This window comes from Oscarella lobularis, chromosome 4 (assembly GCF_947507565.1).
Source record: "Oscarella lobularis chromosome 4, ooOscLobu1.1, whole genome shotgun sequence".
NCBI lineage: Eukaryota > Metazoa > Porifera > Homoscleromorpha > Homosclerophorida > Oscarellidae > Oscarella > Oscarella lobularis.
In genome coordinates this window covers 3,508,775-3,530,383 of record NC_089178.1, presented here as the reverse complement: position 1 = coordinate 3,530,383, position 21,609 = coordinate 3,508,775, and the positions used below count along the sequence as shown (strand labels likewise).

Sequence of the window (21,609 nt, the reverse complement as noted above, 5' to 3'; positions counted from 1 at the left end):
TTTCTTCGCTTCCTACGTCTTGCCCCACCCACCTTATGCTTCCACAGAAACAGTTAGTTTAAGCTAACGAACGCTTCCATCGCTTCCACCGATATCTGCAAGTAAAGAGACGCGCCACCGCATTTTCCCACCAGAGCCATAGCTATATTTTATCTTTAGAGACTCTGAGTGTACCAACCCGGATAGGCTCCGCTATACACGGGTGAACGTGTGGTCTCGCGATGGTCAGCGTGTTGGCGACGGCAGTAGGTAAGCGCGAAAAGCGATCTCTCCTCCTGATCAAATCACGGAGTAAGTCCGCTACGAGGATATGAGCGCAGCGCATTTTTCCCAGCATACGTACACACCCTATAGCTCGATCCTTGACCTTCGCATTCCTCGCTCATCGTCAACGCTCCGAAGCTCGCGATCGGATCGCAAAAGCGGACGCGCGGAGGCGGTTTTAGTCCTTTTAGTCCACGTCACCGGCTCGCACAATTTTTGTTTTTTCTTCGTACGTCTAGCGCAGGACAGGGCGGCAGGCTTCGCGTCTAGAGGCTTATAATTCGATCGCGGGGGCTAGACTGCGCTGCGGCCGGAGCAGTACTTCGGTCGACATCTGCATCTGTCCCATATGTATTCTACTATAGTTGCGCGTGTTCTTTTTTTTCCAGTCGTCAACCTTCTCGTCGTTTTCTAGATACTATCTATGCTGCAATAGAGATGGAACGTGTTACGGAGCTGTCGACCTGCTAGGGGCCCGGCCTTCTTCTGGCGGCTCAAATACAGTAACGAGGAAACGAAACGATTCCGCGAAAGATTGTTCCCCCATTAGATCATAATTAGATTCATTGTCCCTATTATGATAGCCTCGTCCCCCAAGGCTCTGATCTCGGGATCAGAGGAGAAAATCGATAGTTTTTGTGGTCAACGACGTCAAAAAGAGGGTCTACCGAGTTAGGAACATTTTTCAGGCTTAGCAAAACATCTATTATGATTTCATGAGCGTAAAGCTTAAAACAGAACAGAAGCATATGAATCCAACGAAGGGCTGAGCAGATGGCAGGGTAACCTGGGGAAGCCGGAAATTGGTCAAGCTTCCTATTTCTGATTGGATATCTACACGTCGAAACCAGCCCAAAGTCATTCGATTCATCGATCGGTGTTTGTGAGGATTTCTTTCCAGGTGTGCGAGGCTGTCAGTGAAGTCGTCGTTCTGTTACTCAACAACAATGACGACGATTCTAAAGTTAGAGATTTCCTAACTGACAGCAACTTGAATATAGCGGAGCGGTGTTCTAAAAGCCTTCCTTTCTTTAGACTTATTTTGCTCCTTGCCAATGTTTTCAGTGCCTACTCCGAGGCTAATTCAACCGACTTCAGCCGCTGTATGTTCAGTGCAAGGCCTTCGATCTGTCTCTGATGGCATTATTGTTACTTTTAGTGGCAATTGACTGCAGTCCGACGAATAAAAGCGACGTCATTCCGTCCAACGAAACGGCTGCAGATGATGCAGTAGTCAAACTTTTTTGCAACGGCAGTTATTTTCTAAGAGGAGCGTCGGTCGTGTGCGAGGGAAACGCAATTATTTCCGGCTGTACTGTTCTAAAAATTCCACTGGAAGTTAACCTATTCTGGCCGCAGGTGTTGATTGTGAACGTATCCGAAATCCGCTGAAGAAAAGCGCCGCGCAGTTGAAGAGCAATGGAACCAGCGTCGTCGTGCAAGTCGGAGTGAACGCGACAGTCCAGTTCGCGTGCAGCGATGGGAGCCGCTCGATAGGCGTCGATTCCGTTACCAGTAGGTGCCGACCAGACGGCAGCTGGTCGAATTCGCCACCAGACTGCGAAAGTAAACGGGTCCCAGGAAAGAAACACGGAAGTTCATATATATCTTATTTTGGTTAGGTATTACGTCTTGTCATTTCCTCGGCTTGTTGTCAAACGGAACAATGTCAACTAATTCGTCTTCGTTCGGGACAGTAGTTCGTTTTCATTGCAATCCTGGCTTCTATCTTGTCGGTTCACAATCGATGACGTGCAATTCGTCTGGAGAGTGGTCTCATGAGAAGCCCTTCTGCCAAGGAACGCAACTTGATCATGAAGCGCCCGAGAGCAAATGCGAACTTTTCAACGACGAATTGGCGAGTGTCTGCAAGCCTTTTCGCGCCAATCAGACGATTTTCGTCGACGCGGCCAGAAACCAAACTCGAATCGCTCATTATGTGTCGGAGATAGTCAAACGCCTATCGTTTGTCGCTAACTCAAATCCGGCTCCTCCTCAATGCGTGACGTTGCTCATCGAGATTGTATGCATCTATTTGATGCCCAATTGTCGCACGGACAGTTCGATCATACCACGTGTGTGCAAGGAAAGCTGCGAGCGCTCTTTCAAGCATCAGCATCTCTGTCGTCAACTGTTTGACGTCGCTGTGGGATCGTTTCTTTTTGTAGGGCATAGGGAATCTATTCATACGAATTTCAGAGACTTTCAATGCTTCGACTTGCCTTCGCAAGACAGCGGAAGCTGTTACGACGTGCTTCTGAGTAAGTATCAGATATCAAAAAAATTACATTCTTTTTAATTAAACGAAGTCATTTGGCTCTTTAGATTTTCCTACTTTGCCGCCGCCGACCCCGCGCGCGACGACTACTAGCTCCGCCGTCACTCCGTCAAAAGCGAAGCAACAGTGCGAGACAAAATGCGCGTTTCCTTTCACTTATCAAGGAATAGAATATACGGAGTGCACGACGGTTGGATTACAGTATCGAAATTTCAGACCTTGGTGTATGACGAACGCTGCCAATGAACAAACGTGGGTCAATTGTAATTGCACGTCTACGGACGGTAAGCGACGCACTCGTCTCTTGACTTCACTTATTCTTTTATCTAGATACTATTCAAGTCAATGGCACTTGTGAAATGTACAGTGGCGGAGACGTGTGTCACAGCAGTCGTGCCGGCTCTCTCGTCTTTGTCGATTCTCGCTACAATCAAAGCTACTTGCACGCTGAAAAGATTAAATTGTTTCAAGAAAACAATGAGACTTTGAGTAAGCTTTCAAGCCCATCATGTGACGACTCCCTCATCACTCTCTATTGCCACTTACTGTATCCTGATTGTTTGACTGTGACAAAGGGCTCTCAGAACTACTTCTATCCTTCTCCTTTATGCTCAGACGCATGCTTTACAGCATTTGGAGATAAGGGCGGCTGTGCTTCTAGCTATCAACAGACAATAGCCATATATCAATCGTCTTTTGCCAAAAAATCAATCACACCTATTCATATGCTTTTCGAAGCTCCGAACTGTGCTCAATTGCCGTCTAGCACAGATTCTCAATGTATGACGTTGAAGACGCCAACTACGCCAACTACGTCAACTTCGGAAAGTGGAATCAGCACGCCTGTTATTATTGTTGCTGTCGTTCTTCTTTTTTTTGCTTTTCTAAGTCTTATTATTATTATTCTGTTGCATCGTCGCAAACGAAGAAAATCTCAAAATGTGAGTTATGATGCTCAGACTGGAAGAAGTAGCTGCCCTAGTGATCAAGGCTTTCCTCTCGTACCTCTTTGTCCGTCTTTTTGGGATTCAGCTACAGAGGAGAAAATTCGAAAAGTTGCTATAAGTCCTGATCGTTTGCAAATTCAAGATGTCATTGGCGAAGGTGCATTAGTAGAAATTTATTTGCATTCTCAAAATATTTGTACTATAGGCAGTTTTGGTAAAGTGTACAGGTGTCTTTTGGATTCTTCACAAACGGTTGCCGCCAAATTTCTCAAAATTGGTATTTTGTCGCCAAATTTAATCTTCTAAATTGCAAAGTGATTTTAGATTCGGCTACTGATCCAGCGAAAGAGATGAAGAGCTTTGTAATGGAAGCTCTACAAATGACCGATATAAATCATCCGAATGTAATGAACTTACTTGGCGTCTGTTGGTCACCAAATAGCGACAACGTGCGATACACCTCTCCGCTGGTCGTTCTTCCCTACATGATGCTGGGTGACCTCCGAACGTATCTGAGGGGAAAGAGAATAAAAACAGCAATAGGAGTAAGTTGATCACAGAAAAGGTTTTGCTTAGTCAATTCTGTGTAGGAAGAGAGTCTCCTTCCGACAACTGTAGAACTCGTGCAGTTTGGTTACCAAGTTGCAAAGGGAATGGAATATTTGTCAGCAAGGAGTATCGTTCACCGAGACTTGGCTGCGCGAAATTGCATGTAAGTATGCCTTTCTAAAGGTCTACTATTTCTCAACACTTTTCATCAATAGGGTAGACTGGGATTTGAAAATTAAAGTCGCCGATTTTGGTCTCGCCAGGGCTCTGCAAGAGGACAAGGACTATTATCGAATGAATCCAAAGGGAGCACGTATTCCCATTCGTTGGTGTGCTTTGGAGAGTCTTGTTGATGGTCTCTTCACCATCAAAACCGATACGGTTAGTCTTCCTTTATTCGCTCTACTAATCGTTTTAGTTTCTCTGTGATATAAGTGGTCGTATGGAGTTACAGTGTGGGAAATCATGAGCCTGGGAAAGATACCGTATCCTGGAGTAGCTGTTCAGGGCATCGCTTCATTTCTCGAAAGAGGAGATCGGTTGGACAGACCCAGTAATTGTCCAGAAGAAATGTAGGTAGTAACGTCATGTTTTTACTTTGTGCTAATTGTTTCTGACCTATATAGATACGAAGTTATGAATCAGTGTTGGCAGACAGAAGCAGGAGAGAGACCATCATTTGAAAAGATCGCCGAAACGCTTGGTGACTATCTGGGAACAAACCTTCCAGACGGATATCTTGCTGTGTAATCATTTTCTGATTACCTTATATGTTGATGTACCCGTATTTAACCGAATAGTAGTCGCGGCTACTAATTTTTTCGGACCAACTTTCCAAAACACAAAGTTTTTCTCTAAAGCTGTACGGCGTTTTGAACGGGTCTGTAGGTAAAGGTTGGTACTAAATGTTCAGGGTGCGGCTATTATTCGAGATGCGGCTACTATTCGGTTAAATACGGTAGTGGTGATCGACGCCAGGCACCAACCCGGATAGGCTCCGCTGAATACACTTGGGCAGGCGGAACTTAATTAGCCACCCAGCTTAGCCACCCACCTTTCATCGCCCTCAACCAAAGGTCTGGCTAAAAATTTCGAGGTTTTTAGTGATCTTCTTGTTGTAGTCGGGATGGTCAGCGTTTTGGCGATGGCAGTAGGTAAGCGCTAAAAGCGTTCTCTTCCTCTGATTAATTAAATCAATACGCTGCGAGGATACGAGCGTCGCCTTTTTTCCCACCCACTGTCCCTCTCCCATTTTTAGGAAGCTCGCGATTAACTAAAAAATTTAGCGCAGGCTTCGCTGTATAGAGGCTTCGCGTGGCCACGCTGCATGCGGCGCAGCTAGTCGAACAGAGTTGGCATCCGCATCCCAAGTTTAGTTGCGTGCTCTCTAATTTTTCCAGTCGTCAACCTTCTCGTCGTTTTCTCGTCGACGACTACGTCACAATCGCATCGATCGCCCACCACGACCGGACCTACAACTACAGCGCAAATGCCCACTGGCAAGGGCAAATGCGAACTTTTCAACGACGAATTGGCGATCTGTCGGCCTTTTCGCGCCAATCGGACGATTTATGTTGACGCGAGACCCGAATACAATCAAAGTCGAATCGCTGATTTCATGTCGGAGTTAGTCAGAGGCCTAGCGATAGTCACTGGGTCAATTCCGGCTCCTCCTCAATGCCAGACGTTGGGTATATGCATCTATATGATGCCCGATTGTCACACGGATAGTTCGGGAAAAGCGATTATGCCACGTCTGTGCAAGGAAAGCTGCGAGCGCATTTTCAAGCATCAGCATCTCTGTCATCAACTGTTTGTCGCCGCGTCGGGATCATCTGCTTTTTTAGCGGAGGTGAAAAGTTTGACGCTATTCATACGGATTTCAGAGACTTTCAGTGTGACGGCTTGCCTTCGCAAGACAGCGGAAGCTGTTACGATGAACTTTTGAGTAAGTATACTGTATCGCTTATTATTCTTAATTTCTAAACGAAGTCATTTGGCTCTTTAGATTTTCCTACTTTGCCGCCGCCGACCACGCGGGCGACGACTACTAGCTCGGCCGTCACTCCATCGAAAGCGAAGCCGCAGTGTGAGGCAAAATGCGCGTTTCCTTTCACTTATCAAGGAATAGAATATACGGAGTGCACGACGGTTGGATTACAGTATCGAAATTTCAGACCTTGGTGTATGACGAACGCTGCCAATAAACAAACGTGGGTCAATTGTAATTGCACGTCTACGGACGGTAAGCGACGCTCTCGTCTGTCGACTTCACTTATTCTTTTGTCTAGATACTATTCAAGTCAATGGCACTTGTGAAATGTACAGTGGCGGAGACGTGTGTCACAGCAGTCGTGCCGGCTCTCTCGTCTTTGTCGATTCTCGCTACAATCAAAGCTACTTGCACGCTGAAACGATTAAATTGTTTCAAGAAAACAATGAGACTTTGAGTAAGCTTTCGAGCCCATCATGTGACGACTCCCTCATCACTCTCTATTGCCACTTACTGTATCCTGATTGTTTGACTGTGACAAAGGGCTCTCAGAACTACTTCTATCCTTCTCCTTTATGCTCAGACGCATCCTTTACAGAATTTGGAGATAAGGGCGGCTGTGCATCTAGCTATCGAGAGGCAATAGCCATATGTCAATCGTCTTTCGCCAAAAAATCAATCACTCCTATTCATATGGTTTATGATGATACGCCAAACGGTTCTCAATTGCCGTCTAGCACGGATTCTCAATGTATGATGTTGAAGACGCCAACAGTGACGGGCTCTCCTTTTTCTATTGTCATAGTGGCATCTAGTGCATCTGGTGCACTGGTTGTCGTCATTATTGTTGCCGTCCTTCTTACAATTTGCGCGTGCAGAAGAAGAAGATCTCAAAATGCTCTGACTGAAAGAAGTAGCCGTCCTGATGATCAAGGCTTTCCTCTCGTACTTCTTCGTCCGTCTCTTTGGGATTCAGCTACAGAGACGAAAATTCGAAAAGTTGCTATAAGTCCTGACCGTTTACAAATTCAAGATATCATTGGCGAAGGTGCATCAGTAGAAACTCATTCATTTATTACATTCTCAAAAATATTTGTACTACTTTAGGCACTTTTGGTAAAGTGTACAAGTGTCTCTTGGATTCTTCACAAACCGTTGCTGCCAAATCTGTCAAAATTGGTATTTTCTAACCCAATTGAAACGTCCAAATCACACGAAATGTTTATCTCTTTTAGACCCTGGTAGTGATCCGACAAAAGAGACGCAGAGCTTTGTGATGGAAGCTCTTCGAATGACCGATCTAAATCATCCGAATGTAATGAACTTACTTGGCATCTGCTGGTCACCAAATAGCGACAACGTGCGATACACCTCACCATTGGTCGTTCTTCCCTACATGATGCTGGGTGACCTTCGAACGTATCTGAGGGGAAAGAGACTCGAAACATCAACGGGAGTACGCTAATCACAGAAAAAAAATTTTTTTTATGCGAGGTTAATTCCTCTGTAGGATGAGAGTCTCCTTCCAACAACTGTCGAGCTTGTGAAGTTTGGTTACCAAGTTGCAAAGGGAATGGAATATTTGTCAGCGAGAAGTATCGTTCACCGAGACTTGGCTGCAAGGAATTGCATGTAAGTATGCCTATTTATAAGCCTACTGTTTCTCAACACTTTTCATCAATAGGGTAGACTGGGATTTGAAAATTAAAGTCGCCGATTTTGGGTTGGCCAGGGCGCTGCAAGAGGACAAGGACTATTATCGAATGAATTCAAAGGGAGCACGTATTCCCATTCGTTGGTGTGCTTTGGAGAGTCCTGTGGATGGCCTCTTCACCATCAAAACCGATACGGTTAGTCTTCCTTTATTCTCTCTAATAATCGTTTTAGTTTCTCTGTGATATAAGTGGTCGTATGGAGTTACACTGTGGGAAATCGTGAGCCTGGGAAAGATGCCGTATCCTGGAGTAGCTGTTCAGGGCATCGTTTCATTTCTCGAAAGAGGAGATCGGCTGGACAGGCCCAGTAATTGTCCAGAAGAAATGTAGGTAGTAACGTCATGTTTTTACTTTGTGCTAATTGTTCTGAGCCATAGATATGAAGTTATGAATCAGTGTTGGTTGACAGAAGCAGGAGAGAGACCATCATTTGAAAAGATCGCCGAAACGCTTGGTGACTATCTGGGAACAAACATCCCAGGCGGATACCTTACTGTAATCATTTCCTGATTGCGGTTGGCATCTTTTGGCAGGAACTTGACGTCGTCATATTATACGGGCGTTCTGTTGTATATAGACCCGCCCTCTCAGTCGATTATGAGACGGCTATGTTCTCCCCTTGGTGCATTGCCCATAGTACTGTTTCTCCTGGCGTTGCAATCGCAGTCGCTAGTCGTCGATTCCTCAAAGTCGACTTGTGAGATATACGGCGATTTCCATCCTTCCAGACGGATACCTTGCTGTGTAATTGGTGACGTAACGCCAGTAGTGTACCCAGAGTCTCTATATACGGCTTCTGAGTGTACCCAGAGCTATATTTTATCTTTAGAGACTCTGAGTGTACCAACCCGGATAGGCTCCGCTACACGGGTGAACTTGTGGTCTCGCGATGGTCGGCGTGTTGGCGACGGCAGTAGGTATGCGCGAAAAGCGATCTCTCCTCCTGATCAATAAGTCCGCTGCGAGGATATGACGCAGCATCCAGCACACCCACTTCGTACGTTTAGCGCAGGACAGGGCGGCAGGCTTCGCGTCTAGAGGCTTATAATTCGATCGCGGGGGCTAGACTGCGCTGCGGCCGGAGCAGTACGTATACTATAGTTGCGTGTTCTTTTTTTCCAGTCGTCAACCTTCTCGTCGTTTTCTCGACGACGACGTCACAACCGCCACGGGGTCTTCCCTCTTCTGTTGTCATCACGGCGGTAACGCCGACGATCGCGACAACGACTCGATCACCCACCGCGATCGGACCTACAACTACAACGCAACTTGATCATGAAGCGCCCAAGAGCAAATGCGAACTTTTCAACGACGAATTGGCGAGTGTCTGCAAGCCTTTTCGCGCCAATCAGACGATTTTCGTCGACGCGAGACCCGAATACAATCAAACTCGAATCGGTCATTTTGTGTCGGAGCTAGTCAAACGCCTATCGTTAGTCACTAACTCCGAGTCAACTTCGGCTCCTCCTCAATGCGTGACGTTGCTCATCGAGATTATATGCATCTATTTGATGCCCAGTTGTCGCACGGACAGTTCGATCATACCACGTGTGTGCAAGGAAACCTGCGAGAGCGTTTTCAAGCATCAGCATCTCTGTCGTCAACTGTTTGACGTCGCGACGGGATCGTTTATTGTTGTAGCGGATAGCCTACAATTTGACCCTCTTCATAAGTATTCCAGCGACTTTCAATGCGTCGGCTTGCCTTCGCAAGACAGCGGAAGCTGTTACGGCATGCTTCCGAGTAAGTGTCTGTGAAGTCACTATATTAGATCGGGACTATTCTAGAACAGCAACGCCCAGTGATGTAAGGTGCTTGCGCAGTAGCAAACTAGGTTAAGATAGAGAACCACCCCTGACAACGGCCCCGTAACTCAATTAGCAATTTTCAGCACAGGTTTACGCCAGCATACAGTGATTACATTTATTGTGTATTGATTGGGACGCCTTGTCATACCAAGCGGGTGAAAATGGAACAATAACTTTCTGTTCTAATATAGTCCTGTTCTAATATAGTGCCTTCTAAGATGGCACTATTTTAGAACAGGGTCTATTTTAGAACAACCTCTTTTCTGAGTGCATAAGCAGATGAAGACTCGTGCTAGTCAGTAGTCACCGCCTGATAGCTACCGTGCATGGCCTGCATGCGTGCACGTTGGTACCGACACTGAACGAACGTTTATTAGAATATTTTTCTTTCATAACAAGATTAAATTTTAGCTCAACAGTAGCGATTCAGGATAAATGTGTAAGCATGTCAAAGTGGACGTGAAAACGTCAAAAGTTCACGCTTACTAATTAATTAATTAACTAGCTTATGCTACCGCGTCAAACGACGCAACTCAACTCAGAAATTCTCTTTGACATACTGTATTCCAAGTCGACATAGATTGCCCATGTGACATGCATGGTAGCCTACCATGCATGTCACCTGTATGCCGACTTGGAATATGTAGGCTACAGTAGGGGGTTGCACACTCCGTAGCTTGTTTTTTTTTTCAGTGCATGGAGTGCATGGGAGTTTGACTTTTCATCCCGTCATACTGCAGCCATTCGCTCAGTGTGTTCTAAATTAACCTTGTTCTAAAATAGTGTCGCCTTAGAAGGCACCATTTCGAACAGGACTATATTAGAACAGACTCGGTACCAACGTGCACGCATGCTGCTGATGATGATGCAGACCATGCACGGTAGCTATCAGGCGGTGACTACTGACTAGCACGAGTCTTCATCTGCTTTTGCACTCAGAAAAGGGGTTGTTCTAAAATAGACCCTGTTCTAAAATAGTGCCATCTTAGAAGGCACTATATTAGAACAGGACTATATTAGAACAGAAAGTTATTGTTCCATTTTCACCCGCTTGGTATGACAAGGCGTCCCAATCAATACACAATAAATGTAATCACTGTATGCTGGTGTATAACGTCGTAAACCTGTGCTGAAAATTGCTAATTGAGTTACGGGGCCGTTGTCAAGGGTGGTTCTCTATCTTAACCTAGTTTCCTACTGCGCAAGCACCTTACATCACTGGGCGTCGCTGTTCTACAAACGATCTATTGTAATATAGTGACTTCACAGTGTCACATATCAAAAAATATTATTCTTTCTAAACGAAGTCATTTCGCTCTTTAGATTTTCCTACTTTGCCGCCGCCGACCCCGTGGGCGACAACTAATAGCTCGGTCGTCACTCCATCGAAAGCGAAGCCCCAGTGCGAGACAAAATGCGCGTTTCCTTTCACTTATCAAGGAATAGAATATACGGAGTGCACGACTGTTGGATTACAGTATCGAAATTTCAGACCTTGGTGTATGATGAACGCTGCCAATAAACAAACGTGGGTCAATTGTAATTGCACGTCTACGGACGGTAAGCGACGCACTCGTCTGTCGACTTCACTTATTCTTTTGTCTAGATACTATTCAAGTCAATGGCACTTGTGAAATGTACAGTGGCGGAGACGTGTGTCACAGCAGTCGTGCCGGTTCTCTCGTCTTTGTCGATTCTCGCTACAATCAAAGTTACTTGCACGCTGAAACGATTAAAATGTTTCAAGAAAACAATGAGACTTTGAGTAAGCTTTCAAGCCCATCATGTGACGACTCCCTCATCACTCTCTATTGCCACTTACTGTATCCTGATTGTTTGACTGTGACAAAGGGCTCTCAGAACTACTTCTATCCTTCTTCTTTATGCTCAGACGCATGCTTTACAGCATTTGGAGATAAGGGCGACTGTGCTTCTAGCTATCAACAGACAATAGCCATATATCAATCGTCTTTCGCCAAAAAATCAATTACTCCTATTCATATGCTTTTCGAAGCTCCAAACTGTGCTCAATTGCCGTCTAGCACAGATTCTCAATGTATGACGTTGAAGACGCCAACAGTGACGGGCTCTCATTTTCCTATTTTCATAGTGGCATCTAGCGCATCTAGTGCACTGGTTGTCATCGTTATTGTTGCCGTCCTTCTTACAATTTGCGTGTGCAGAAGAAGAAGATCTCAAAATGCTCTGACTGAAAGAAGTAGCGTTCCTAATGCATATCAAAGCTTTCCTCTCGTACCTCTTCGTCCGTCTCTTTGGGATTCAGCTACAGAGACGAAAATTCGAAAAGTTGCTATAAGTCCTGACCGTTTACAAATTCAAGATATCATTGGCGAAGGTTCAACAGTAGAAACTCATTCATTTATTACATTCTCAAAAAATCTGTACTACTTTAGGCAGTTTTGGTAAAGTGTACAAGTGTCTCTTGGATTCTTCACAAACCGTTGCTGCCAAATCTGTCAAAATTGGTATTTTCTAACCCAATTGAAACGTCTGAATCATGAAATGGTTGTCTCTTTTAGACCCTGGCAGTGATCCGACAAAAGGGTCTCAAAGCTTTGTGATGGAAGCTCTACGAATGACCGATTTAAACCATCCGAATGTAATGAATTTACTTGGCATCTGCTGGTCACCAAATAGCGAAAACGTGCGATACACCTTACCGTTGGTCGTTCTTCCCTACATGATGCTGGGTGACCTCCGAACGCATCTGAGGAGAAAGAGAATCAAAACGACATCACATTTGGGTGGTACTACAACTTCTTGTAACGAATCAACTACGGAGGTAGTACATTGGTCAGATAAATGTTCGTTGAGTGAATTCCTGTGTAGAGTCCTCTTCCGACAACTGTCGAGCTCGTGCAGTTTGGTTATCAAGTTGCAAAGGGAATGGAATATTTGTCAGCGAGAGGTATCGTGCACCGAGACTTGGCTGCGAGAAATTGCATGTAAGTATGCCTATTTATAAGCCTACTATCTCTCACCATTTTACATCAATAGGGTAGACTGGGATTTGAAAATTAAAGTCGCCGATTTTGGGTTGGCCAGGGCGCTGCAAGAGGAAAAGGATTATTATCGAATGAATCCAAAGGGAGCACGTATTCCCATTCGTTGGTGTGCTTTGGAGAGTCTTACTGATGGCCTCTTCACCATCAAAACCGATACGGTCAGTCTTCCTCAATTCTCTACTAATCGTTTTAGTTTCTCTGTGATATAAGTGGTCATATGGAGTTACACTGTGGGAAATCATGAGCCTGGGAAAGATGCCGTATCCTGGAGTAGCTGTTCAGGACATCGCTTCACTTCTCGAAAAAGGAGATCGGTTGGACAGACCCAGTAATTGTCCAGAAGAAATGTAGGTGGAAATGTCTTGTTTCTACTTTGTGCTAATTTTTCTGAGCTATAGATACGAAGTTATGAATCAGTGTTGGCTGACAGAAGCAGGAGAGAGACCGTCATTTGAAAAGATCGTCGAAACGCTTGGTGACTATCTGGGAACAAACATCCCAGGCGGATACCTTACTGTGTAATCATTTCCTGATTGCCTTGCATATTGATCAGAGCCCTAAATAAATCAGGGTTATTGTTAGTGTTGGGGTTAGATTTATTTAGGGCTCTAATATTGATGTAGTGGTGACGCAGGGGGTACGAACCCGGATAGACTTCACTACAGAACTGAACTTGTGGTCTCGCGATGGTCAGCGTGTTTGCGACGGCAGTAGGTAAGCGTGGAAAGCAATCTCCCTCCTCCTCATCGAATCACGGAATAAGTGCGCTGCGAGGATATGAACGCAGCATTTTTCTCAGCACGCCCACCCACTCCCCCTCCTCCCCATTCCTTCCTCACCGCGTGGGAAGCTCGCGATTAACTCGAACGGCTCGCAAAAGCAGTTGCGGAAGGCGGTTTTAGTCGTAGTCCAAGTCGGCGTGCACAGCAGGCTTCGCAGCTCTGCCTAGCGAGGCTTCGCGACTTTGCGTGGCTAGATTGCGGCGCAGTCGGTCGACGTCAGTATCCCAGGTATAAACGTACTCTCTTTTTTTCCAGTCGTCAACTTTCTCGTCGTTTTCTCCTCGTCGACGACGTCACAGCCGCAGCGGGGGCACGAGGTCACCCGCTCCTCTCTAATTACGTCTGTCATCACGACACCGACTCAATCAACAACGACAAGGACTCGATCGCCCACCGCGATCGGATCTACAGCGCAAACGCCCAAGGGCAAATGCGAACTTTTCAACGACACATTGGTGAGCGTCTGCCAGCCTTTTCGCGCCAATCGGACGATTTACGTTGACGCGAGACCCGAATACAGCCAAAGTCGAATCGCTGATTTCATGTCGAAGGTAGCCAGTAACCTATCGCTAATCACCGCTACAATTCCGGCTCCTCCTCAATGCGCGACGTTGCTTATCGAGGGTATTTGCATCTATACGATGCCCGATTGTCACACGGACAGTTCGGGAAAGGCGATTATGCCACGTTTGTGCAAGGAAAGCTGCGAGCGCATTTTCTTGCATTGGGATCTCTGTCATCAACTGTTTTTCCCCGCGTCGGGATCGTCTCTTGTTCTAGCGAATGTGCTAAATTTTGACGCTATTCATACGAATTTCAACGACTTCTTTCTATGTGACGGCTTGCCTTCGCAAGACAGCGGAAGCTGTTACGACGTGTTTCTGAGTAAGTATCAGATATCAAAAAAATAATATTCTTTTTAATTAAACGAACTCATTTGGCTCTTTAGATTTTCCTACTTTGCCGCCGCCGACCCCGCGGGCGACGACTACTAGCTCCTCCGTCACTCCATCAAAAGCGAAGCAACAGTGCGAGACAAAATGCGCGTTTCCTTTCACTTATCAAGGAATAGAATATACGGAGTGCACGACCGTTGGATTGCAGTATCGGAATTTCAGACCTTGGTGTATGACGAACGCTGCCAATAGACAAACGTGGGTCAATTGCAATTGCACCTCCACCGACGGTAAGCGACGCACTCGTCTGTCGACTTCACTTATTCTTTTGTCTAGATACTATTCAAGTCAATGGCACTTGTGAAATGTACAGTGGCGGAGGCGTGTGTCGCAGCAGTCGTGCCGGTTCTCTCGTCTTTGTCGATTCTCGCTACAATCAAAGCTACTTGTACGCTGAAACGATTAAAGTGTTTCAAGAAAACAATGAGACTTTGAGTGAGCTTTCAAGCTCATCATGTGACGACTCCCTCATCACTCTCTATTGCCACTTACTTTATCCTGACTGTTTGACAAAGGGCTCTCAGAACTACTCCTATCCTTTTCCTTTATGCTCAGAGGCATGCTTTACAGCATTTGGAGACAAAGGCGGCTGTGCATCTAGCTATCGAGAGGCAATAGCCATATACCAATTGTCTTTCGCCAAAAAATCAATCACTCCTATTCATATGCTTTCCGAAACGCCGAACTGTGCTAAATTGCCATCCAGCGCGGATTCTCAATGTATGATGTTGAAGACTCCCACTTCGCCAACTACACCAACTTCGGAAAGTGGAATCAGCACGCCTGTTATTATTGTTGCTGTCGTTCTTTTTTTTGCTTTTCTAAGTCTTATTATTATTCTGTTGCATCGTCGCAAACGAAGAAAATCTCAAAATGTGAGTTCTGATGCTCAGACTGGAAGAAGTAGCTGCACTAGTGATCAAGGCTTTCCTCTCGTACCTCTTTGTCCGTCTTTTTGGGATTCAGCTACAGAGGAGAAAATTCGAAAAGTTGCTATAGATCCTGATCGTTTGCAAATTCAAGATGTCATTGGCGAAGGTGCATTAGTAGAGATTCATTTATTTGCTTTCTCAAAATATTTGTTAGGCAGTTTTGGTAAAGTGTACAAGTGTCTTTTGGATTCTTCACAAACGGTTGCCGCCAAATTTCTCAAAATTGGTATTTTGTTGCCAAATTTAATCTTCTAAATTGCAAAATGATTTTAGATTCGGCTTCTGATCCAGCGAAAGAGATGAAGAGCTTTGTAATGGAAGCTCTACAAATGACCGATATAAATCATCCGAATGTAATGAACTTACTTGGCGTCTGTTGGTCACCAAATAGCGACAACGTGCGATACACCTCTCCGCTGGTCGTTCTTCCCTACATGATGCTGGGTGACCTCCGAACGTATCTGAGGGGAAAGAGACTAAAAACAGCAATAGGAGTAAGTTAATCACAGAAAAGGTTTTGCTTAGTCAATTCTGTGTAGGCAGAGAGTCTCCTTCCGACAACTGTAGAACTCGTGCAATTTGGTTACCAAGTTGCAAAGGGAATGGAATATTTGTCAGCGAGAGGTATCGTGCACCGAGACTTGGCTGCGAGAAATTGCATGTAAGTATGCCTATTTATAAGCCTACTATCTATCACCATTTTACATCAATAGGGTAGACTGGGATTTGAAAATTAAAGTCGCCGATTTTGGGTTGGCCAGGGCGCTGCAAGAGGACAAGGATTATTATCGAATGAATCCAAAGGGAGCACGTATTCCCATTCGTTGGTGTGCTTTGGAGAGTCTTGTTGATGGCCTCTTCACCATCAAAACCGATACGGTTAGTCTTCCTTTATTCTCTCTACTAATCGTTTTAGTTTCTTTGCACTAAGTGGTCGTATGGAGTTACACTGTGGGAAATCATGAGCCTGGGGAAAATGCCGTATCCTGGAGTAGCTGTTCAGGACATCTCTTCATTTCTCGAAAGAGGAGATCGGTTGGACAGACCCAGCAATTGTCCAGAGGAAATGTAGGCAGAAACGTCATGTTTTTACTTTGTGCTAATTGTTTTGAGCCATAGATATGAAGTCATGAATCAGTGTTGGCTGACAGAAGCAGGAGGGAGACCATCATTTGAAGAGATTGCCGAAACACTTGGCGACTATCTGGGCACGAACCTTCCAGACGGATACCTTGCTGTGTAATTGGTGACGTAACGCCAGTAGTGTACCCAGAGCCATATTTTATCTTTAGAGACTCTGAGTGTACCAACCCGGATAGGCTCCGCTATACACGGGTGAACTTGTGGTCTTGCGATGGTCAGCGTGTTGGCGACGGCAGTAGGTAAGCGCGAAAAGCGATCTCTCCTCCTGATCAAATCACGGAATAAGTCCGCTGCGAGGATATGAGCGCAGCATTTTTCCCAGCACACCCACTTCCTATAGCTCCTCGACCTTCGCATTCCTTGCTCCGAAGCTCGCGATCGGATCGCAAAAGCAGACGCGCGGAAGGCGGTTTTACTCCTTTTGTTTTTTCTTCGTACGCACGTCTAGCGCAGGACAGGGCGGCAGGCTTCAGACGTCACAACTGCCACGGGGTCTTCCCTCTTCTGTAATTACGCCTGTCATCACGGCGGTAACGCCGACGATCGCGACAACGACTCGATCACCCACCGCGATCGGACCTACAACTACATATAGTCGTTTCGCGTGTTGGACTCGATCGTCGAATGCGTGCTGCAATAGAGATGGAACGTGTTACGGTGCTGTCGACCTGCTAGGGGCCCGGCCTTCTTCTGGCGGCTCAAATACAGTAACGAGGAAACGAAACGATTCCGCGAAAGATTTTTCCTCCCATTAGATCATAATTAGATTCATTGTCCCTGTAATAATAGCCTCGTCCCTCAGGCTCTGATCTCGGGATCAGAGGAGAAAATCGATAGTTTTTGTGGTCAACGACGTCAAAAAGAGGGTCTACCGAGTTAGGAACATTTTTCAGGCTTAGCAAAACATCTATTATGATTTCATGAGCGTAAAGCTAAAAACAGAACAGAAGCATATGAATCCAACGAAGGGCTAAGCAGATGGCAGGGTAACCTGGGGAAGCCGGAAATCGGTCAAGCTTCCTATTTCTGATTGGATATCTGCACATCGAAGCCAGCCCAAAGTCATTCGATTCATCGACCGGTGTTTGTGAGGATTTCTTCCCAGGTGTGTGAGGCTGTTAGTGAAGTCGTCGTTCTGTTACTCAACGACAATGACGACGATTCTAAAGTTAGAGCTTTCCTAACTGACAGCAACTTGAATATAGCGGAGCGGTGTTCTAAAAGCCTTCCTTTCTTTAGACTTATTTTGCTCCTTGTCAATGTTTTCAGTGCCTACTCCGAGGCTAATTCAACCGACTTCAGCCGCTGTATGTTCAGTGCAAGGCCTTCGATCTGTCTCTGATGGCATTATTGTTACTTTTAGTGGCAATTGACTGCAGTCCGACGAATAAAAGCGACGTCATTCCGTCCAACGAAACGGCTGCAGATGATGCAGTAGTCAAACTTTTTTGCAACGGCAGTTATTTTCTAAGAGGAGCGTCGGTCGTGTGCGAGGGAAACGCAATTATTTCCGGCTGTACTGTTCTAAAAATTCCACTGGAAGTTAATCTATTCTGGCTGCAGGGGTTGATTATGAACGTATCCGAAATCCGCTGAAGAAAAGCGCAGCGCAGTTGAAGAGCAATGGAACCAGCGTCGTCGTGCAAGTCGGAGTGAACGCGACAGTCCAGTTCGCGTGCAGCGATGGGAGCCGCTCGATAGGCGTCGATTCCGTTACCAGTAGGTGCCGACCAGACGGCAGCTGGTCGAATTCGCCACCAGACTGCGAAAGTAAACGGGTCCCAGGAAAGAAACACGGAAGTTCATATATATCTTATTTTGGTTAGGTATTACGTCTTGTCATTTCCTCGGCTTGTTGTCAAACGGAACAATGTCAACTAATTCGTCTTCGTTCGGGACAGTAGTTCGTTTTCATTGCAATCCTGGCTTCTATCTTGTCGGTTCAAAATCGATGACGTGCAATTCGTCTGGAGAGTGGTCTCATGAGAAGCCCTTCTGCCAAGGAACGCAACTTGATCATGAAGCGCCCGAGAGCAAATGCGAACTTTTCAACGACGAATTGGCGAGTGTCTGCAAGCCTTTTCGCGCCAATCAGACGATTTTCGTCGACGCGGCCAGAAACCAAACTCGAATCACTCATTTTGTGTCGGAGCTAGTCAAACGCCTATCGTTAGTCACTAACCTTAACCCTGACTCGGCTCCTCCTCAATGCATGACGTTGCTCATCGAGATTATATGCATCTATTTGATGCCCAATTGTCGCACGGACAGTTCGATCATACCACGTATGTGCAAGGAAAGCTGCGAGCGCAATTTCAAGCATCAGCATCTCTGTCGTCACCTGTTTGACGTCGCGGTGGGATCGTTTCTTTTTGTAGCGGATAGTGACACTCTTCATACGGATTTCAACTTTCAATGCGTCCACTTGCCTTCGCAAGACAGCGGAAGCTGTTACGACGTGCTTCTGAGTAAGTATCCGATATCAAAAAAATAATATTCTTTTTAATTAAACGAAGTCATTTGGCTCTTTAGATTTTCCTACTTTGCCGCCGCCGACCCCGCGCGCGACGACTACTAGCTCCTCCGTCACTCCATCAAAAGCGAAGCAACAGTGCGAGACAAAATGCGCGTTTCCTTTTACTTATCAAGGAATAGAATATACGGAGTGCACGACGGTTGGATTACAGTATCGAAATTTCAGACCTTGGTGTATGACGAACGTTGCCAATGAACGAATGTGGGTCGATTGTAATTGCACGTCTGCCGACGGTAAGCGGCGCACTTGTCTCTCGACTTCACTTATTCTTTTGTCTAGATACTATTCAAGTCAATGGCACTTGTGAAATGTACAGTGGCGGAGAAGTGTGTCACAGCAGTCGTGCCGGCTCTCTCGTCTTTGTCGATTCTCGCTACAATCAAAGCTACTTGCACGCTGAAACGATTAAAATGTTTCAAGAAAACAATGAGACTTTGAGTAAGCTTTCAAGCCCATCATGTGACGACTCCCTCATCACTCTCTATTGCCACTTACTGTATCCTGATTGTTTGACTGTGACAAAGGGCTCTCAGAACTACTTCTATCCTTCTCCTTTATGCTCAGACGCATCCTTTACAGCATTTGGAGATAAGGGCGGCTGTGCATCTAGCTATCGAGAGGCAATAGCCATATATCAATCGTCTTTCGCCAAAAAATCAATCACTCCTATTCATATGGTTTATGATACGCCAAACGGTTCTCAATTGCCGTCTAGCACGGATTCTCAATGTATGATGTTGAAGACGCCAACAGTGACGGGCTCTCCTTTTTCTATTGTCATAGTGGCATCTAGTGCATCTGGTGCACTGGTTGTCGTCATTATTGTTGCCGTCCTTCTTACAATTTACGCGTGCAGAAGAAGATCTCAAAATGCTCTGACTGAAAGAAGTAGCCGTCCTGATGATCAAGGCTTTCCTCTCGTACTTCTTCGTCCGTCTCTTTGGGATTCAGCTACAGAGACGAAAATTCGAAAAGTTGCTATAAGTCCTGACCGTTTACAAATTCAAGATATCATTGGCGAAGGTGCATCAGTAGAAACTCATTCATTTATTACATTCTCAAAAATATTTGTACTACTTTAGGCACTTTTGGTAAAGTGTACAAGTGTCTTTTGGATTCTTCACAAACCGTTGCCGCCAAATCTGTCAAAATTGGTATTTTCTAACCCAATTGAAACGTCCAAATCACACGAAATGTTTATCTCTTTTAGACCCTGGTAGTGATCCGACAAAAGAGACGCAGAGCTTTGTGATGGAAGCTCTACGAATGATTGATCTAAATCATCCGAATGTAATGAACTTACTTGGCATCTGCTGGTCACCAAATAGCGACAACGTGCGATACACCTCACCATTGGTCGTTCTTCCCTACATGATGCTGGGTGACCTTCGAACGTATCTGAGGGGAAAGAGACTCGAAACATCAACGGGAGTACGCTAATCACAGAAAAAAATTTTTATGCGAGGTCAATTCCTCTGTAGGATGAGAGTCTCCTTCCAACAACTGTCGAGCTTGTGAAGTTTGGTTACCAAGTTGCAAAGGGAATGGAATATTTGTCAGCGAGAAGTATCGTTCACCGAGACTTGGCTGCGAGGAATTGCATGTAAGTATGCCTATTTATAAGCCTACTGTTTCTCAACACTTTTCATCAATAGGGTAGACTGGGATTTCAAAATTAAAGTCGCCGATTTTGGGTTAGCCAGGGCGCTGCAAGAGGACAAGGACTATTATCGAATGAATTCAAAGGGAGCACGTATTCCCATTCGTTGGTGTGCTTTGGAGAGTCTTACTGATGGCCTCTTCACCATCAAAACCGATACGGTCAGTCTTCCTCAATTCTCTACTAATCGTTTTAGTTTCTCTGTGATATAAGTGGTCATATGGAGTTACACTGTGGGAAATCATGAGCCTGGGAAAGATGCCGTATCCTGGAGTAGCTGTTCAGGACATCGCTTCATTTCTCGAAAAAGGAGATCGGTTGGACAGACCCAGTAATTGTCCAGAAGAAATGTAGGTGGAAATGTCTTGTTTCTACTTTGTGCTAATTTTTCTGAGCTATAGATACGAAGTTATGAATCAGTGTTGGCAGACAGAAGCAGGAGAGAGACCGTCATTTGAAAAGATCGTCGAAACGCTTGGTGACTATCTGGGAACAAACATCCCAGGCGGATACCTTACTGTGTAATCATTTCCTGATTGTCTTGCATATTGATGTTGTGACGCAACGCAAGGTGTACGAACCCGGATAGACTTCACTACAGAACTGAACTTGTGGTCTCGCGATGGTCAGCGTGTTGGCGACGGCAGTAGGTAAGCGCGAAAAGCAATCTCCCTCCTCCTCATCGAATCACGGAATAACTACGCTGCGAGGATATGAAGGCAGCGTTTTTCCCAGCACACCCACCCACTCCCCTCCTCCCCCATTCCTCCATCACCGCGTAGGAAGCTCGCGATTAACTCGAACGGCTCGCAAAAGCAGTCGCGGAAGGCCGTTGTAGTCGTAGTCGACGTCGGCGTGCACAGCAGGCTTCGCAGCTGTGGCTTCGCGACTTTGCGTGGCTAGATTGCGGCGCAGTCGGTCGACATCCGTATCCCAGGTATAAACGTACTCTCTTTTTTTCCAGTCGTCAACTTTCTCGTCGTTTTCTCCTCGTCGACGACGACGTCACAGCGGGGGCAC

At 45.7% G+C, this 21,609-nt stretch overlaps 3 protein-coding genes and 2 long non-coding RNA genes across 12 annotated transcripts; 3 read left to right on the top strand and 2 right to left on the bottom strand.

Annotated features, from left to right (window-relative positions):
- The first annotated feature begins 8 nt into the window (after window positions 1-8).
- LOC136186104 (uncharacterized) lies at window positions 9-21,197 on the top strand. Of its 3 annotated transcripts, XR_010669656.1 has the most exons (14): window positions 9-101; window positions 160-249; window positions 13,618-14,247; window positions 14,312-14,548; window positions 14,595-15,356; window positions 15,405-15,476; window positions 15,524-15,744; window positions 15,790-15,911; window positions 15,964-16,129; window positions 16,182-16,318; window positions 16,370-16,489; window positions 16,543-17,498; window positions 17,633-17,700; window positions 17,757-17,774. XR_010669656.1 is itself a non-coding variant. In XM_065973347.1 (13 exons), exons 1-13 carry the CDS (start codon window positions 17,545-17,547, stop codon window positions 21,112-21,114), a joined length of 2,910 nt encoding a protein of 969 aa, XP_065829419.1. In that variant the 5' UTR covers window positions 16,637-17,544; the 3' UTR covers window positions 21,115-21,197. The 3 variants fall into 3 exon arrangements, 1 of the variants encoding a protein (XP_065829419.1); XR_010669655.1 differs by lacking the exons at window positions 9-101; window positions 160-249 and adding an exon at window positions 13,223-13,294; XM_065973347.1 differs by lacking the exons at window positions 9-101; window positions 160-249; window positions 13,618-14,247; ... (6 more) ...; window positions 16,182-16,318; window positions 16,370-16,489 and adding exons at window positions 17,957-18,163; window positions 18,220-18,861; window positions 18,926-19,162; ... (5 more) ...; window positions 20,803-20,939; window positions 20,991-21,197 and having other exon boundaries at window positions 16,637-17,561; window positions 17,757-17,909.
- LOC136186101 (uncharacterized) lies at window positions 144-8,271 on the top strand. 3 transcript variants are annotated; one of them, XR_010669654.1, is made up of 17 exons: window positions 144-1,228; window positions 1,300-1,367; window positions 1,424-1,576; window positions 1,624-1,830; window positions 1,887-2,525; window positions 2,590-2,826; window positions 2,873-3,646; window positions 3,695-3,766; window positions 3,814-4,034; window positions 4,080-4,201; window positions 4,254-4,419; window positions 4,474-4,610; window positions 4,665-4,784; window positions 5,001-5,114; window positions 5,160-5,192; window positions 5,439-5,986; window positions 6,047-6,188. XR_010669654.1 is itself a non-coding variant. In XM_065973340.1 (15 exons), exons 1-14 carry the CDS (start codon window positions 1,212-1,214, stop codon window positions 5,065-5,067), a joined length of 3,000 nt encoding a protein of 999 aa, XP_065829412.1. In that variant the 5' UTR covers window positions 144-1,211; the 3' UTR covers window positions 5,068-5,114; window positions 5,160-5,288. The 3 variants fall into 3 exon arrangements, 2 of the variants coding, with proteins under 2 accessions (XP_065829412.1, XP_065829413.1); XM_065973340.1 differs by lacking the exons at window positions 5,439-5,986; window positions 6,047-6,188 and having other exon boundaries at window positions 5,160-5,288; XM_065973341.1 differs by lacking the exons at window positions 2,590-2,826; window positions 2,873-3,646; window positions 3,695-3,766; ... (6 more) ...; window positions 5,160-5,192; window positions 5,439-5,986 and adding exons at window positions 6,330-7,079; window positions 7,139-7,210; window positions 7,267-7,487; ... (2 more) ...; window positions 7,936-8,072; window positions 8,124-8,271 and having other exon boundaries at window positions 184-1,228; window positions 6,047-6,283.
- On the bottom strand, window positions 7,095-9,453 carry LOC136186186 (uncharacterized). The gene is made up of 3 exons (XR_010669696.1): window positions 8,098-9,453; window positions 7,953-8,040; window positions 7,095-7,902 (listed from the first exon to the last, which is right to left on the bottom strand). It is a non-coding gene; the product is annotated as an uncharacterized lncRNA (long non-coding RNA).
- On the top strand, window positions 8,536-13,161 carry LOC136186112 (uncharacterized). Of its 3 annotated transcripts, XM_065973361.1 has the most exons (11): window positions 8,536-8,663; window positions 8,869-9,489; window positions 10,878-11,114; window positions 11,161-11,610; window positions 11,665-11,910; window positions 11,969-12,040; window positions 12,095-12,357; window positions 12,405-12,520; window positions 12,573-12,738; window positions 12,791-12,927; window positions 12,979-13,161. In XM_065973361.1, the coding sequence occupies exons 1-11, from the start codon at window positions 8,636-8,638 to the stop codon at window positions 13,100-13,102; spliced, it is 2,460 nt and encodes an 819-aa protein (XP_065829433.1). In that variant the 5' UTR covers window positions 8,536-8,635; the 3' UTR covers window positions 13,103-13,161. The 3 variants fall into 3 exon arrangements, with proteins under 3 accessions (XP_065829433.1, XP_065829431.1, XP_065829432.1); XM_065973359.1 differs by having other exon boundaries at window positions 11,161-11,910; XM_065973360.1 differs by having other exon boundaries at window positions 8,603-8,743; window positions 11,161-11,910.
- LOC136186185 (uncharacterized) lies at window positions 15,389-16,719 on the bottom strand. Of its 2 annotated transcripts, none has more exons than XR_010669695.1 (3): window positions 16,199-16,719; window positions 15,948-16,153; window positions 15,389-15,895 (listed from the first exon to the last, which is right to left on the bottom strand). It is a non-coding gene; the product is annotated as an uncharacterized lncRNA (long non-coding RNA). The 2 variants fall into 2 exon arrangements; XR_010669694.1 differs by having other exon boundaries at window positions 15,948-16,150.
- Window positions 21,198-21,609: the final 412 nt, after the last annotated feature.

Bases quoted from the DNA above. Each gene is read 5' to 3' on its own strand.
- LOC136186101 (XM_065973340.1), top strand. The intron at 1,368-1,423 runs GTATGTTCAGTG...TGTTACTTTTAG, and splicing joins TTCAACCGACTTCAGCCGCT to TGGCAATTGACTGCAGTCCG. The intron at 1,831-1,886 runs GTAAACGGGTCC...TATTTTGGTTAG, and splicing joins TTCGCCACCAGACTGCGAAA to GTATTACGTCTTGTCATTTC.
- LOC136186112 (XM_065973359.1), top strand. From the start codon at position 8,636: ATGGTCGGCGTGTTGGCGACGGCAGTAG. The intron at 9,490-10,877 runs GTAAGTGTCTGT...TTCGCTCTTTAG, and splicing joins CTGTTACGGCATGCTTCCGA to ATTTTCCTACTTTGCCGCCG. The intron at 12,358-12,404 runs GTAGTACATTGG...ATTCCTGTGTAG, and splicing joins GTAACGAATCAACTACGGAG to AGTCCTCTTCCGACAACTGT.
- LOC136186104 (XM_065973347.1), top strand. The intron at 18,164-18,219 runs GTAAACGGGTCC...TATTTTGGTTAG, and splicing joins TTCGCCACCAGACTGCGAAA to GTATTACGTCTTGTCATTTC. The intron at 19,953-20,011 runs GTGCATCAGTAG...GTACTACTTTAG, and splicing joins TCAAGATATCATTGGCGAAG to GCACTTTTGGTAAAGTGTAC.